A 14,579-nucleotide genomic window follows, 5' to 3' on the forward strand; every position below is an offset into this window, starting at 1 on the left:
CTCCTGCCCTCACATCACATCCTATAAGCAGTAACTGTTCAGGAGAAATAAATGCAGAGGGGAGGGGGGAGGGTTGGCGAGTAATATGTGGAGGGGGGAGGTTATAGTGAAGCAAACAGAATACAGGAGAGGAGAGAACAAAATGTACATCAGTTATTAACTGATGTGAACGTCTTCATTTCCAAACTGAATGTAAAGATTTCTATGAATATGTCAAAGCAGCAGCTAACTCGTCCTTCACGCTAAGTGAGAAGAGTCTAAAGATTTATTCAAACTATTTATCAGCTCCAATAACGAGACTCTTTCACACACGATGTACATCCTGTAATGTCGACTTTATGAATCACCTTCATGGTTCCTGTAAGGACAGAAACATGCATGAACACACTGTAAAGCTTTAGTTCAGAAAGTGTGACAGCTCTGAACCTGAAGCACAATATAAGTCTGTGCAATAAGCATCCACTGCATATTTCCCATGATTCCCAGCTCTGCCATATTATCGTCTGTTTTTTTCTCTGCCAAAACATCACAGTATTTGGCTTCCAGGTTGCTGCATTGTAAAATGAATTCGTATAGTCCCCACACTGCACTCTTGGCAAAGTAGATATAGTTTCCACTCATATTGTTATATCAATATAAATTCACTTTATTCTTTAGCTCTAAATGGCTGTTTGCCCAGTTAGCGCGCATTTATTGCTGCTCACACACACACACACACACACACACACACACACACACACACACACACACACACACACACACACACACACACACACACAGGGACACACACTTTGTCATTTTTCCACAGACAAGAACTACACAGTCGTCTCTGTGTCTCTGAGGCTGCTGCTGTGACAGGCGGAGGATATTTAGTTCCCCAAACACTCACCACATATCAGGCAGGGTCCTGGCCTGCTGGAGACCTCTGTCTCTCACTGTCCCGGCCAGAGCCAATGGAGGGCAACATGGCCGCTGACACACTCCTCTGGGAGGTGTTACCATGACTTAAAGAAGTGTCTACAGCTCACATGTCCAAGTACTAGTCAGCCTCTCTAAGGAGCCTTACTACTGCTGCTTAGTCCCACATATACAACATGTTCACAGAGCTGTAAAAGGAGGGGCTGAGGTGGGTTTTGGAGGGCGAGGCTGCAGCTCGCAGAACTCATGGGATATTAGGCCGGGTTTCAGCCCTGCATTTCCACTGGAGCTTGTCGGCCTCGCCCCTGCAATCACGCTTCTCTTTTCTCAAACGTGTGTGCGTCGAGCCAGGAGCCCGCTGAGCTGTCGGAGCGTCTTAGCTGGAATTTCAGTGGAAGTGAAGTCCGTTCCCCTTCAGTCGTTTGGCCCGGGGCTTGAAATTATTGAGTCTGTATCTGTATCTTTTTCTGCTGTGCATCAATAGCAGATAAACCCACCAGGCGCTCCTGTTGTGTGTTTTCATTGTGTCTGTCTGTCGTGCTGCCGGGGTCGGTGTTAACTGCTGGTGCCTGGAAGGATCCGCTTTGTTTTGATTTTCTATTTTGAGTGAACAAAGTGCCAGTCATGAACAGTCAACCTCCAGTAATGGCTGACATGTTTCACAGTGATATTTCCTCCAAGCAGAAGGGGACTACGGATACGACATGTTTTAAAACTGCTGTATTTCTTTAAGAACGAGGCAGGTGTTGTAAACCGTGGTGCAGTGGACTCATGGATTAAAAAGAAATATTACCTCGATTCCTCCCTGTCTCTTTAGTCTGCAGCCGTCACACTGAATACACACCTTCCCCGTCTATGGCACCACGCTGTTCGGCATGTTGGAGCAGCACTCCACTTTAAAATGGCTGCCAGAAATGGCGCAGTCGTCTCTCTTTGTTTCCCCGTGCGATGCTCTGCTATGTTCCAGTCTAATAGATTGGACACAGCCGCCCGCATGGTCCGGCTCCAGCATTCAGCACCATTATGACGGGAGTCCAGAACAAATCCACTTCACATTTAGGTGTCAGCGTGCTGTCATGGAAAAGAGATCCCTCTGTACAGTAAGTGAATAATGTTGGAGAGAAAATGAGCTTTTGTGCACTCGTTAGCGCTCCTGGTCAGATTCAGACCACTCTCTGTTTGAGCTTTTAGCAGAGCAGGAGGAGGATAAAGGGCGATGTGATGGACGGGTTTGTCTTACTCTGCCTCTCAATCTTTCTCTCCTTTTTGCTGCCATTCTTTCTGTTTCTTTTCTCGGAGGAAAGCCATTATTTCCATCACCCTCCACATTACAGCCAAACTCTCTGTATCTGTCCGTGCCTGGCCAAAGGGAAGGAAAAGACATTTGGAGCTGAATTTCATTTCCTCGCTCGCACATACAGTTTTATATGATTGCTTCGTGGTGTGGAATTAGATTTTGAAATGATTTTTCTGTTGCACACAACATAACAACATCGCGCTGCAGTGACTGTTGTTATTTAAAGTTTGTGTAGGTGCATCTCCCCTCACTGATAGTAGAGGTGAATTTTCTTTCTCGGATGCATTTAAATGAAACAGTAATGGCAGCTCCAACACCGGACCAGCAGAAATCCTGGTCCATCCATGTGGAAGAGATGAAGTGATCAACCTATCAGGATACAGAGTGCACATTAACAGGCCTGATTAGCAGCAGAGTGAGATCACACAGCAGTAAACCTCCTCCTCTCCTGCAGTCTGTTATTCTCCTCTTGTGTGTAAAGAGGAACACTGAACCTTAAAAGGTAGAACATAATCAGCCTGTGTAGCACTGACCTGCACCCTGCACACTGCTATCTCATTGTGTCTACCAGGTGTGTTAATGACATTTGGTGAGATTAGCTTTTCACAGTGCTGTTGTTACTGAACTGCTCTGTGTGTGTTTGTGTGAGCGCCTTTCTCCATTTAAGACCCAAACTTTCCCTCAACCCTCCTCTCTGTTTTTCACTTCAAGCTTTTCTCTCACTACAGTACACCTCTTATTTCACTCAGACCTGTTATTAAACCTCAGAGCAGTTAGTTGATCTGATCAGTGTGCGCTGTAACATTGTTTACCCCAGTGGGACCTGGGTGTTATAGACAAACTCATCTCTATCCCTCTCTTGTTTTTTCTCCCCGAGTCGAGCAATAAAATAATTTCTCTGGGGAAAAACTGGATGGGGCCTCAAAATAATACCTCACATACACAAGGGCTGTCTCAAACAAAGTGCAAAGACAAACACAAAGCTGTGAGCAAACACGTTCTGTTTATCTGGATGTGGATGTTGTGGATGACTCAAAGCAATCAAAGCCCAGAGCCCTGGATCACCACGAGGCCCCTCCTACACGAGCCCACAGCAGATGGAGGCCAGCGGTGAGAGGTAATGCTGCCTACTACTGCGAGACAGTAAAACACACATAGTGACAGATGTCAGAGTTTGCTGTGTCCGAGAAAATATCTGATAGACCAGCCTGAATAGGACTGCTGTCTCTGCCCGCACAGAGGAGGACAGGTTTATATTTAGTCCTGATGCATCTTGATTTTATCTTCCTCTCTTCAACACACTGATTCTGACATTTCTGCAACACTCAGAGGTTTGAGAGGAGGGAAAGATCCGTCTAGCTTTGCTGTGCATGCATGTGTGTGCTCATGTGTATCTGCATGTGTGACATTGTGACAGATGGATTGCCTCCAGAAAAAGAGATTTTTCCTGTTTCTGTCTCTGTTTTGTGTAAATGGGTGGGAGTACTAATGAGGGAATATTATGAGGCAGGTGCAGGGCTGAAGGAAAGCAGGAGAGTCAATGCTGCGAGTTAATGAGGAGTTGTATGTATAGAGGGGAAGGTGAAGCATGGCTGTAGAGGAATACAGTAAAGCTCACAGAGCAGAGGAGGAGAAACGCTCATTAACACAAACAGCAGGCGATAGAAAGAAACTCCTCAGCTTGAAAACGATCTGAATTTTCCCTCCCAGAGTCTCCAGGGCTCTCAGGTGGAATTGAGCGCTGAGGGCGTCTCTGAGTGAACCATTCCAGTTTTCTCTTGTCTGAAGTCGACAGGTGGAGCCGGACAAAAAGAGCTGACAGCCTGTCTCCCTCCTCCACCCAGCTTCATCCTCTCACTCCATCACTCTGTTTGCTGCTTTGCCTTGGGATGTTTTTTTTCTTTTGCCCCCCAGCACTTACAAACTGTCGGATAACTTTCAGTATAGATTTATCAAGTGACGCTCAGTAAACATGTCTGCTGTTGAGAAGTCGTTTACTACATAGTGAGCGATTTTATCGATTAATCACAAATAATGAGCAGGTTAAAATATTTTGTAGTTGCAGCCCTGATCCCACATAGTGTATCTGAGTGTTAGCCTGTAAAGTTGTGATGAATCCTCCTGAAACCTGGGAGGCTCAATGTTCTTGAATATGATCAATCAGTTATATAAAGCTGCACATTAATTAAATCTGAACTGAACTGTTTGGATTGTATTTGTGTCGTGTTGGTCAGCCTGCACTCTGTCGGGGTTTGTCGACATAGCTGCTGAATGCATGATGGCGAGCTTGATGAAGTGAACAGCGGGTCAGGAGGATAATGGAACTGAGGGATGGAGGGATCAGCCAGGAGGACACAGGAGGGGCCTGGTGACCAGGTCTTTTCTATTAACTCAGGAGGCAGGCTGAGGCGAGCGGGGGAATCAGGCTGGGCTCTGCCCTCTCCCTGCCTGCTTGTTAGACCAAACGTCCAAACTGCAGAGAGGGAGAGGAGAATATTGCTCAAGGTCCAGTGGTGATTGACCCTGTGTTTTCATCAGCCTGGGCCTTCCTGACAACACTTCTTACTCCCCTACCAGAGCACAATATTAGAGATACGGCTGCAAAGACGGGCTTAGTTTGGTTTTGTTGGCTTTACCCCCAAACACACACATTGTCACCTCGCTTTTCATTTCTCTCAACCTTGCAAAATGATTTCCTTCTATTTACTCTATTCATCATATTTGTGTTCAGAATTCTATTATCTCATTTGAATGAACATTCACAATCTATATGTAGTTCATTGTTATATTTTTCACTTACTGCTAAATATATGTCACACTCCATCATCAACGCTCATTTTAAGTCCTTAAAAAGTGCTGGCTGCAATTTTCATTAAAGCTTTGAAATATTGTATTTATGCCAAATATATAAAAGGGTTATTAGCTTGTTAGCTGCACTATATGGGATCTAAAGATCAGGAGGTGTTTTGTTTTTTGTTTATCCCCATGAGACGATCTAATCAGTGATGTTTTCTGTGTGCTGCAGGTCTCAGGTCTGTCTCCTGGAGACAACAAGACCCCAGGACTGCTGCTGGTTCCAGGAGTGAGGTGGGGACAGACGCCCATTAACCAGCTCACACCTTGGGATACAGATGAGCCCCCTGCCAAGCAGCATCGAGACAGCGAGCAGAGTGGTAATGATTCTCACACACACACACACACACACACACACACACACACACAAAGCATTTATATACACACACACATACACACATGTACATACTGACAGCCACATTCACACATCCACTTACTCCACATGTGAGTTTACAGTAATGTAAGTTTTACATCATCTTGCACCTGCACACAGCAGATGTAAGCATGTACACAGTGCTCACACATTTACACCTCTACACATTTACAGATACACACACTCACACACACTTAAATGCTGCACCCCAGACGGCTCTGGCCAGCTAAACTAGCATCCAATGCTAATGAGACATCTTGGCTGACTTGGCCTACATAAAATACATGCTAACCTCAACAACATGCATACTTTACATACATAATGATGAATATTTAACATGTACAAACAGCATCTTTCTGTAAATCAGCTTAATGATGCATACAATCAGAGAAATCTCAGTTTGATATTAAGATGTGAGAAAAATGAAGAAAAGTTTAAATCCAAATCCACCTTCACAAGTCCTCCAGTCCCTCATGATTCCTTCTTCACTCTTCTCTCATCTTATCGTCCTTGTTAATGTTATTCTGTCACTAACTGAAGCTGATTCAGTCTAATTTAAATGCAGTGAAACTCTGAACGTCCTCTAAATGATCTCCACCAGGTCTAATTTAGATGTCGACCTTATTCTATTCCTGCCCCCTTAAAAAGAGCAGAAGTGGTTGTGCAGCGCACACTGAGGAGTGAAGCCAGTGTTCCTTCAATTCCTGCAGCCCCCCTCTCAACTTCCCCACACTGCAGCTCAGAGTGCAGCGCGTAGAGAGTGAGATGTCACCGACATAGCACGCTGTCACATATGACACTCAGAATCCCAGCAGTGTTGCATACTGATTTGCGCATGCAGACTGTTTGCAGCAACGCCAGCTCCTCTCCACACTTCACTGAACTGTTTCCTGAAAGTTCCAGAAACACTTTCTTTCAACAGAAACTTCACTGTTGTGTTTGTTCAACAAAGTTTGTCCCTGAAGAAGAACTTTTGTTTCAGCTTCTGTGTGCAAAAATAGTTCTTTTGTTTGATGCCTCTTTAGAGTTCAGCCATTTGTGAAATAAATACATTAAAAGGTTTTTAAAAGGGAATGTGGCATTTTTAAAAATCTTCATTCTGAGATACAAGACAGCAATCACAACCTTTGAATACATTAAATATGAATGCACTTATTTCCATCAGTTAACTTGCATACCAGGCCTCTGAATGTAGGTCAATGTTGTGTCATGATTATTAATTTCTTTTCCTTATATGCTGCATGTTTTTCTAAAGCATTGAAGAATTTCTAAAGGACAGAAACAAAAAATTGGAAGACAAATTTATAAATAAGAATTTCTGACACGTTTCTACAAAAGTTTGGACCCAAAGTAGCAGACATGGACAAAGTAAGCCGGTTCAGAACAGTCTTTAATTGCCGAAGGCAAAAACTACACAAAAAATACTCAAAGGTAACTAAGCACAAAGTAACAACCAAAAACTCACACCCACACTGGAAAAAACGTACATATGTGAAAATCAACTAGAAGCACAAAAGCTCTCCCGAACAGGACAGAATTATCTGGCAGCGAAGTAGAGTGAGGAACAGGCTTTTATGGGAGAGTTGATTAGTGGTGGATGAGACTCAGGTGTGCACACAGCTGCAGCTCAGGGGACAGAAAGTAGGTCAGCCATGCCCCCTGCCACACTACTGCAAGAAAAGAAAAATAAAACACAAGAGACCAAGCCCAAACACAAAACCCCACAAAAATACAAGTTACCAAACTAACAACCATGACAATTTCATTGCCATCCCTGTATTGAAACCATAGAACTTTATAATCCATAATCGTATCAATTTGATCAGGATAATTTTTATGAAGATGAGCAACAAAAGAAGGGAAATAAAACACTGTGTTGGTAAAGATGACGAGTGAATTTTAAACAGAACTGGCCTCTCCTCAAGAGTCTTCTTTCTTTCTTTCCTTTCTTCTCTCTGTCTCCCTTTATCTCTCCCTTCCTCTCCATCAGCCTCTGCTCAGTATATTATAATAGCAGGGAGAGTGTCATGAATAATGTGAGCTCCTTTTTTACTCTTTTTAGCTTTTTACATGCTGGGATTTAGCCTTTGGCCACTTTGTAGAGTGGCGGGTTATTTTTGGACTTGGACCCTGGTAGGGGGAGCTAGAGATGAGGGAGTAGGTTCAGATGAGTAAAGGAGGGAGGCGGCACTTGGGCCCCATATGACTTCGTCTTTCCAGCTCAGCCTCAGCATCGAGCACCTCAGGGCGGAGAAATTATTGGCTCAGAGTGTGTGGGTAAACACAGACTCCTACACAGATAATAGAGTCGACTGCAGCATGTATGCTTTCACATTCAGATAAACATTTGTTCAGCTTGTAGCAAAATAAATCTCTTAATCTTATAATCATGTTGATCTTGGGCGCAGATCTGAACATCGCTTCAGATATTTTGTTTGATTTTAAGTGTCAATAACAAACTTGTGCTGAAGCGTAGCAGCAAACTGACAATTGTGTTGGAGAGGAAGCTGGAATCTGTCTTCTCATGCAGTCTTCTGTCTTTTCTGGTTTTATGGTGGGAAAGCTTGATACACATTTTGTTCATCTTTCTTTTGACTCTTCTGTCTGTTTTTTCCTCTCTAGGTCCGACCTGGGCTGCACCAGTAGCAGCAGTGAGCCAGTCCAGCCTCCTGCCCGACACCTACGCCCTCCACCAGCCGCCCTCCTTCAGCCACAGCGTGACCGTGCAGTCTCCCATCATAGGAGTATCCCCATCCATCCAGACACCCGTTCCCCCACAGCACCCACTGATGACCGCCCACTTCCAGCTGACGCCACAGTCGACCCAGCAGCCACCCTCTATGGTTCTGAGCATGCCCAGGCAGTCTCTGTACCCCTCCGTTCAGCCCACGGTTGTACCATCCGCCCTCCCCAACCAGGTGGTGCATCCAAACGTGATCAGCAGTGGCCACTTAACCTCTCACCCTGGCCTCATCCCACCCCCCACCCTACCTCTGACCAATGGACAGGCAGCAGCACAGGCTCCGCCCTCAGGTGCAGACAATCAGGACAGGCTGCAAATGCTGCGGACAGTTGGGATGGGGAAGTACGAGTTCAGTGACCCGGGACATCCTAAAGGTAAGCACAGACAGCCTCAGCTGATGCACTCTTCACAGGTTTCTTAGACTCACTTTCTTCCAGATATTGAACCTGTCACGACTCCTTTCAAAGGCTGAATCAAAGCAGATCTGTTCAGCCGGTAACCTGAGCTCAGAGGAGAATCCAAGCAAGGGAGCTGTTAGGTATTAAATCAATGTACTCTAAGCTCTCTGTTTCTTCTGACCTCCCCTTATGTGGGGCTGCGCTGGAATGAAACGTATAGTCCCCTCTCCTGCCCTCTCTGTCTGTGTACCAGAGCAGTTTTCAGATGCCAACAGTCATAAACAAGACAGCAAACAGTCGAGCAAGGGGCTGTTAAAATACAACCAGAGCCAATTCACTTCAAAGCTGCTCCAAGGTCGCAGAGAACGGAGGTGCACCTAAAACAACCTCTGATACTGCTGCTGTAAGGTGGATTCTTTTGAAAGAAGAACATTTTCTTCTGATCTTAAAGTAGTTCACAACATCATTCTGAACTGTTGTGCTTTGAAACTGGTTAAAAGTGTGTCAGGTTTCTCTTTTCAGTTGTAATACTCACAAGACAGGAAGAGCTTTCAGTCCCTGCCCTCTCTTCTCTCTCTCAGTCGTTTGAAGCCTTGTTGACTCGCTCTGTGTTTGTGAAGGTGCTTCAGAGCTGCGACTCATGTCTGAGTCTGCAAGCTGTAAATTGGTGTTTGGTTTAACCTTGGGAGTTTATGATGCAGGGCGCCAGAAACATGTTCACAATCCCCCGACCAATTTTCACATTTAATGAAGCTTTTAATTTAGGTTTGGATTGTTTTCTTTGTCCTGACTTGTTTTGATCAATAAAATGTGCAAATGAACTTGTAGATTGCAGAAAAGCAATTATTTTGGGGGCTGCCTGTGAAACATTGAAATGAGACTGCAGGTAGAATTGGAAATGGATAATTAGACAGACTCCTCTGCTTGGTCCAGTCTTATTGAATGAGAACTTCTTAGCTTCTGTGCTGAATAGGCTGTCTTCATACATTAACAATGTACATGTCAAAATGTATTGACCTAACAGGCCTAAGAAGAGTTGAATTGCAATGATACATCTTCATGTAATCTTTGAAATGTTTCAACAGATCTAAACAGTGAAAAGTACTTTGTTGACCCACGATGGGTAAATTCATGGATACTTTTCTTTGGTGTGATGAAGTTTATAAATTTAGGTTATTTTGCTACAGCTCATCTGCCGCTGTATTTAAAAGGTTAAAGAGAAAATATATAAAGTTGAAATCTTGTATGGGTCCCTGTGAAGGTCAAAATGCCAAAGAGGCACAATCTCACATCTAACCCATTTGAGCTCTTTTCTTCTCTGTTTGGCATTGAATAGACTTTAGTGAGCGCACCATTTGGTTTATGTCACAAGGACAGTAGAAATATGGTGGACATATAAATTGGTGTCGGTGAACGCCTCTTCAGCAGCCTCTCCACTGACAGGAACACTTCACTTTGCTGCTGTAATCACAACAATGTCGCCCTGACCGAGGCCCTGAGCCTCTGTCTCTGCTCACTGCTGTCTGTGTCTTTCTGATTATCTCTCTCACAGTTCGCATTTCTTTCATTTCTTTTAAGTCCTGAGCACCCACAAGTCTTCCTCATTCTGTTTTAAATCAATGAATGCTGCATATCAATGTGGTGAGAGCACCTACTGTCCAGCTGTAGGAGCATAGTGGTAAAATGTGGACAGTGATCTCTTGCGACCTGCATTCTGGCTCACTTCTGTTCCAATTATCTCAGACCTGCTGTTTGCACTTCTGCTAAGACAAAAAACAAACTATATTTAGTTTGTGAAGAAAAAGGAAGCAGCTACAGGTTAGAGTTCAGTGTTTCTGCGGCCTCTAATGGCTGAAGTGAGGATAAGAGGCTCGGCACATCTGACCCCAGGGCAGAGATTTTGAGTTACACACATCTGGCATCAAACTAGGCAGCAAATAAAGTCACAGCATCCACACACAAACCCCTCATATACTACTGGCATGCACACAAACCAAAATAAAGTAATACATATGGTGATCCAACTCAAACTGGACCAGGCACTGACATGTGGAATACTTTGATTGAATAGCTGACGAATAATCACCCTGACAGACGTCCAAAATATCCTCAAATTCAGGCATTAACTTGGAGAATTTGTTCTCTTTGTGTGGGTGTTTTAAATCATGAGATACTGTATCTGTAAGATCCTGGTCATGTGGGTCACATTAGAGGGTTTTAAGAAATGATTTTACAACAAACAGTTTAAACACTAAAGCCTCTACTTGGCTTAAAAGGAATACATCTTGAGCCTGTGGACACAATGCTAGCAGGCGCTGATATGCAGATGAGGCTTTGTGGCTTTTTGATGGCAAGGGCCTGGATCTATGAGGAGCTGACGGCGCTCTTCTGATTTATTCCTGCTGCAAAATGGGCTGCTGGGTGTGTGTCTACAAATGTGTGTGCAGTTAGACGCCTGCCCAGCTTCTTGGGTGTGACTGCATGCATGTCTTGTCAGATGTCGGCCTCGCAGCCTTAAAGCCAAACAGCACAGTGACAGAAATCAGACTCTGTGTTGGATTTGGCTTTGCCTTCAAAGGGAGCAATTTGTCTCCGCTCTGCATCAGTGGGCACATCAACAACTGTGTGCTGCTCGCTGTATGGGTGTGTGTGTATATGTGTGTCTGAGTATTTGTCTGCGTTTATATTTACATTATATTGTGTGTGAGTTTGTATATGTCTGTGGAAATGACATATGTTGGTGTGTGTGCTCTGCCGACCTGCCTCCTCCATCCACAGCAGCTTTTTCATCATAGCTGCCTGTCAAAGTGAACAAATTAAACAACACATATTCTTTCAATTGTTAATTTCGGTCACACCTCCCACTCCTCGCTCATTTTTCTATTGTCTTCTTTTTTCTGAAGAAAACAGAATCTGGGCAAGCTTTCAAACTCTTAAATAAACTTGGGATTACAGGATGACAGGCATTGTTGTTTTAAAATGACAATAGATAAACAGAAGAGTAGGACACGGGGAGGCGAGAGAAGAAGAGAGAGGCTGAAGATGAGAGAGAGAGAGATGCTGAGAGAGGAGTCAGCATGTTTATTGACCGAGTCTTTAAAATCGATGGCTCTCTTGATAAATATCAGCCAGGAGAAGATCAAGCTGAGCTCAGCAGGGACGGACCGGCTCACTGCAAGCCTGATTGAGTTCTTTTTTAAAGGCAGATCACGAACATTTATATCAAATGGAAGTTATTATTTCCACATTTACCTGCTTGTTTGATCTTTAAAGGTTACCGCTGTTACCTATAGCAACCACTCAAATCATGTTTTTGATTTTGTTTCTGAGCTTAGCATGAACTGAGAACTGAGGGGACTGTTGGTAACTGTGTTGTTGTTATTGCACACTGTGAGCCTGAAAAAACTGTTTTAATTGGTAAGTGCATAAAAGTAAGAAGCAGATGAAGGTTAGTTTGTTGAGATTAAAGTTTGAGGCCACCTGCTGCCACTCTGAGCATGTGCCGCCGCTCCTCGCCTCTCATATCATCATTTAACGCTTCCTTCCACCTCACTTGCCTTTCTCTTCTCTCTCATATACATGTGCACACCAGCACACAGATGATCCCATGCACACACACACACACACACACACACACACACACACACACTTGCACACCATTGTTAGAGAGGGACACAAGTGGACGTTCACCATCACACACATCCAGCAACACCCAGCCTCCTCCTCTCGGCACAGGAAGTTCATTTTCCAGTCAGCTCACATCAGCCGTCATCAGGGGAGTGTGCAGCTCTGGAGCTGCTGGTGGATGCTATTAAGATGCCTCTCTGAGTTAAGATCAGTGTGTTAGTTTGTTACAGCGAGACCAGCACGGCCTCACATCCAGAGCCGGCTCACCTTTCCTCTGCTGTCACCGTCTCATCTGCCTTATCGGCCGTATTCAAACTCTGGCCTCAGGAAGATTTAATGCTGTTTTCATGTTTGTTTACTGTTGGACAGAGGCTTAACTTTGAATAAGAAATGCATGAAACATTTATTTTCTTCTTCTTCAACTCTCAGTGGCTTTATTGGAAGCTGAAATGTAATCCACAAGAGCTGCAGATGCTGCAAATTATTAATGAGGTTGAAATTTATTCTAATCACTGTGGATTCACTGTGAGCAGGTAATTCTCTTAAATGAATCCATGCAGTACCACAGCGATAGTAGTGCCAAGGTCAGAGCTCATCTGTAACCTTGGCACATGGGTCCATATGGGAGCAACATATTAATGATATTGACTCAAACATCTCATTTTAGAACAGCAGAGAGTGTGCAGGTGTAGCTGAACGTCTTCCTCACATTGTCTCTTTAACTTTGCTGAGAACAGCTTCCATTGAGATGTCTTCATGGATAAGCAAAGCTCCGGCTCTCAGGAGGAAAGCTGCTCTCCCTCCTTCTTTCTCTCCCTTGTTATCATGTTTTAAAGGAAAGGAGTCCCACCAGGAGCCTCATACATTATATATATAAAATAGGGACAAAGGATAGCTCATTTAGATTGATCATTCCTCATCCACCTTCTCCATGCACCTTCCCCGGCTCATTAATCACCGGGATGTTCAAGATAAAGCTCCGTGGCGGCACAGAGGCAGGACCGGGAGCCTGACAGCCTCGGCTCCTACATGCATCATCACAGACGTGATGCAGCCGAGGAGCAGCGGCCGGGCTCCCTGCCACGCTAGAGAGGGCACAGCGTCCACGCCTCTCTCCTCCTCTATACTCTCCTCAACCTACACTCTCCTCCCTACCTGTCCTCCTCACTGCAATTTTTTGTGTATTTCTTTCACTCTCCTCTCACGCAGAGCATCCTCTCCAGCCCCCCCGCCATGCAAACATCCACCTGCTACACATACCCACTTATAGCCTCTGCTTTCTTTTCCTGCCTCCTCTCTTTTTTCATCTTCTGTATCTCCTTCCTCACTGTACTCACCACCTGTTCTTTAACTGTCAAACTTTTTTCTCCCCCTCCCTGTCTTCTCTACTCTGTTGATGCTGAAGTAGTTTGGAATCTCCCTAATAGCTTGTTTTTAAGCATGGTTGCCTAATGCCTTCACTTAACTGTAAAATCCCTCTTTCTTATCCGATGGTGCACCACAAATGCTAAGCAAATGTAAAACGTGTATTTTATCTATTCATTAAATTGACATGATTGTTTTGGAACATGTTGATGCTGATGATGAAGAGGTTCTTGAGTTCATGTGAGAAGGCTGTTGTTTGTCCGATCCAAAACACCCACAACTATTTTATAAGCTGCACTGTACTTGAGTAAATATACTTTGTTACACATCACTTCTGGTTTTTACTTTTAAGGAAAATACAGAGCCCCATTTTATGTATTTCCCAGATTATAGGATACATATGCAGAAATAAAGTGTTGCCCAGAGCTGTAGTTTGATCCTTTGAGTATTCAGGAGAGGTCTTAGACTGGAACAGTGCCATTTTCCATCATGAAGCGTTCAATGCCCTCAGGTCTGTTGGAGCAAATTGATTTGTGTGTAAAGTAGTGTCAAAGTGAAAAGAGGTTCCACCTTAAATGTGTCTGAATCTCAAGCACCTCGACCATCTGATGTGACAGATTAATCACCACGAGTCAGATGTCGATGTGTTATTCCTCACATCAGCGATGAAATAGGCGGTAATGCATTTTCAATGAGGTCGAGTGTAAACACAGCAGATGTCAGCAGGAAGCCAGTCAATAGTGGATGTTTCTCTCTAATGAGAAGTTTTATCGTAACAGGGAGAGAACTCAGGATCCAAAACAGCTGCAACATCTCAGCAGAAACATCCAGAAGAAGTTCAGCAGTATAAGCTCGCTAATGTTCACAGTGTGCTCGTTATCTGAGAGGATAGTCTCACTTTGTCATTAAACTTTTAAATGCATGCAGGGAATCTAATAAATACTAATGACAGGATGAGAGATTGACAAGAATTCCCCCTCTCTCTAATTCATTGTTCCTCAGGGT

General features: G+C 44.1%; 1 protein-coding gene across 1 annotated transcript in view; it reads left to right on the forward strand.

Moving 5' to 3' along the window:
• The window catches only part of LOC138612912 (kelch-like protein 29), a 78,237-nt gene that overhangs the window by 12,776 nt on the left and 50,882 nt on the right, over positions 1-14,579 (forward strand). The window contains exons 2-3 of the mRNA XM_069686439.1: positions 5,241-5,388; positions 8,064-8,558. Coding sequence (XP_069542540.1) covers positions 5,241-5,388; positions 8,064-8,558 — 643 coding nt within the window. The remainder of the gene's footprint in view (positions 1-5,240; positions 5,389-8,063; positions 8,559-14,579) is intronic.

Source organism: Semicossyphus pulcher, unplaced genomic scaffold, assembly GCF_022749685.1.
Source record: "Semicossyphus pulcher isolate SPU_LCO1_2020_fin unplaced genomic scaffold, fSemPul1.0.p SCAF_11, whole genome shotgun sequence".
Classification (NCBI taxonomy): domain Eukaryota; kingdom Metazoa; phylum Chordata; class Actinopteri; order Labriformes; family Labridae; genus Semicossyphus; species Semicossyphus pulcher.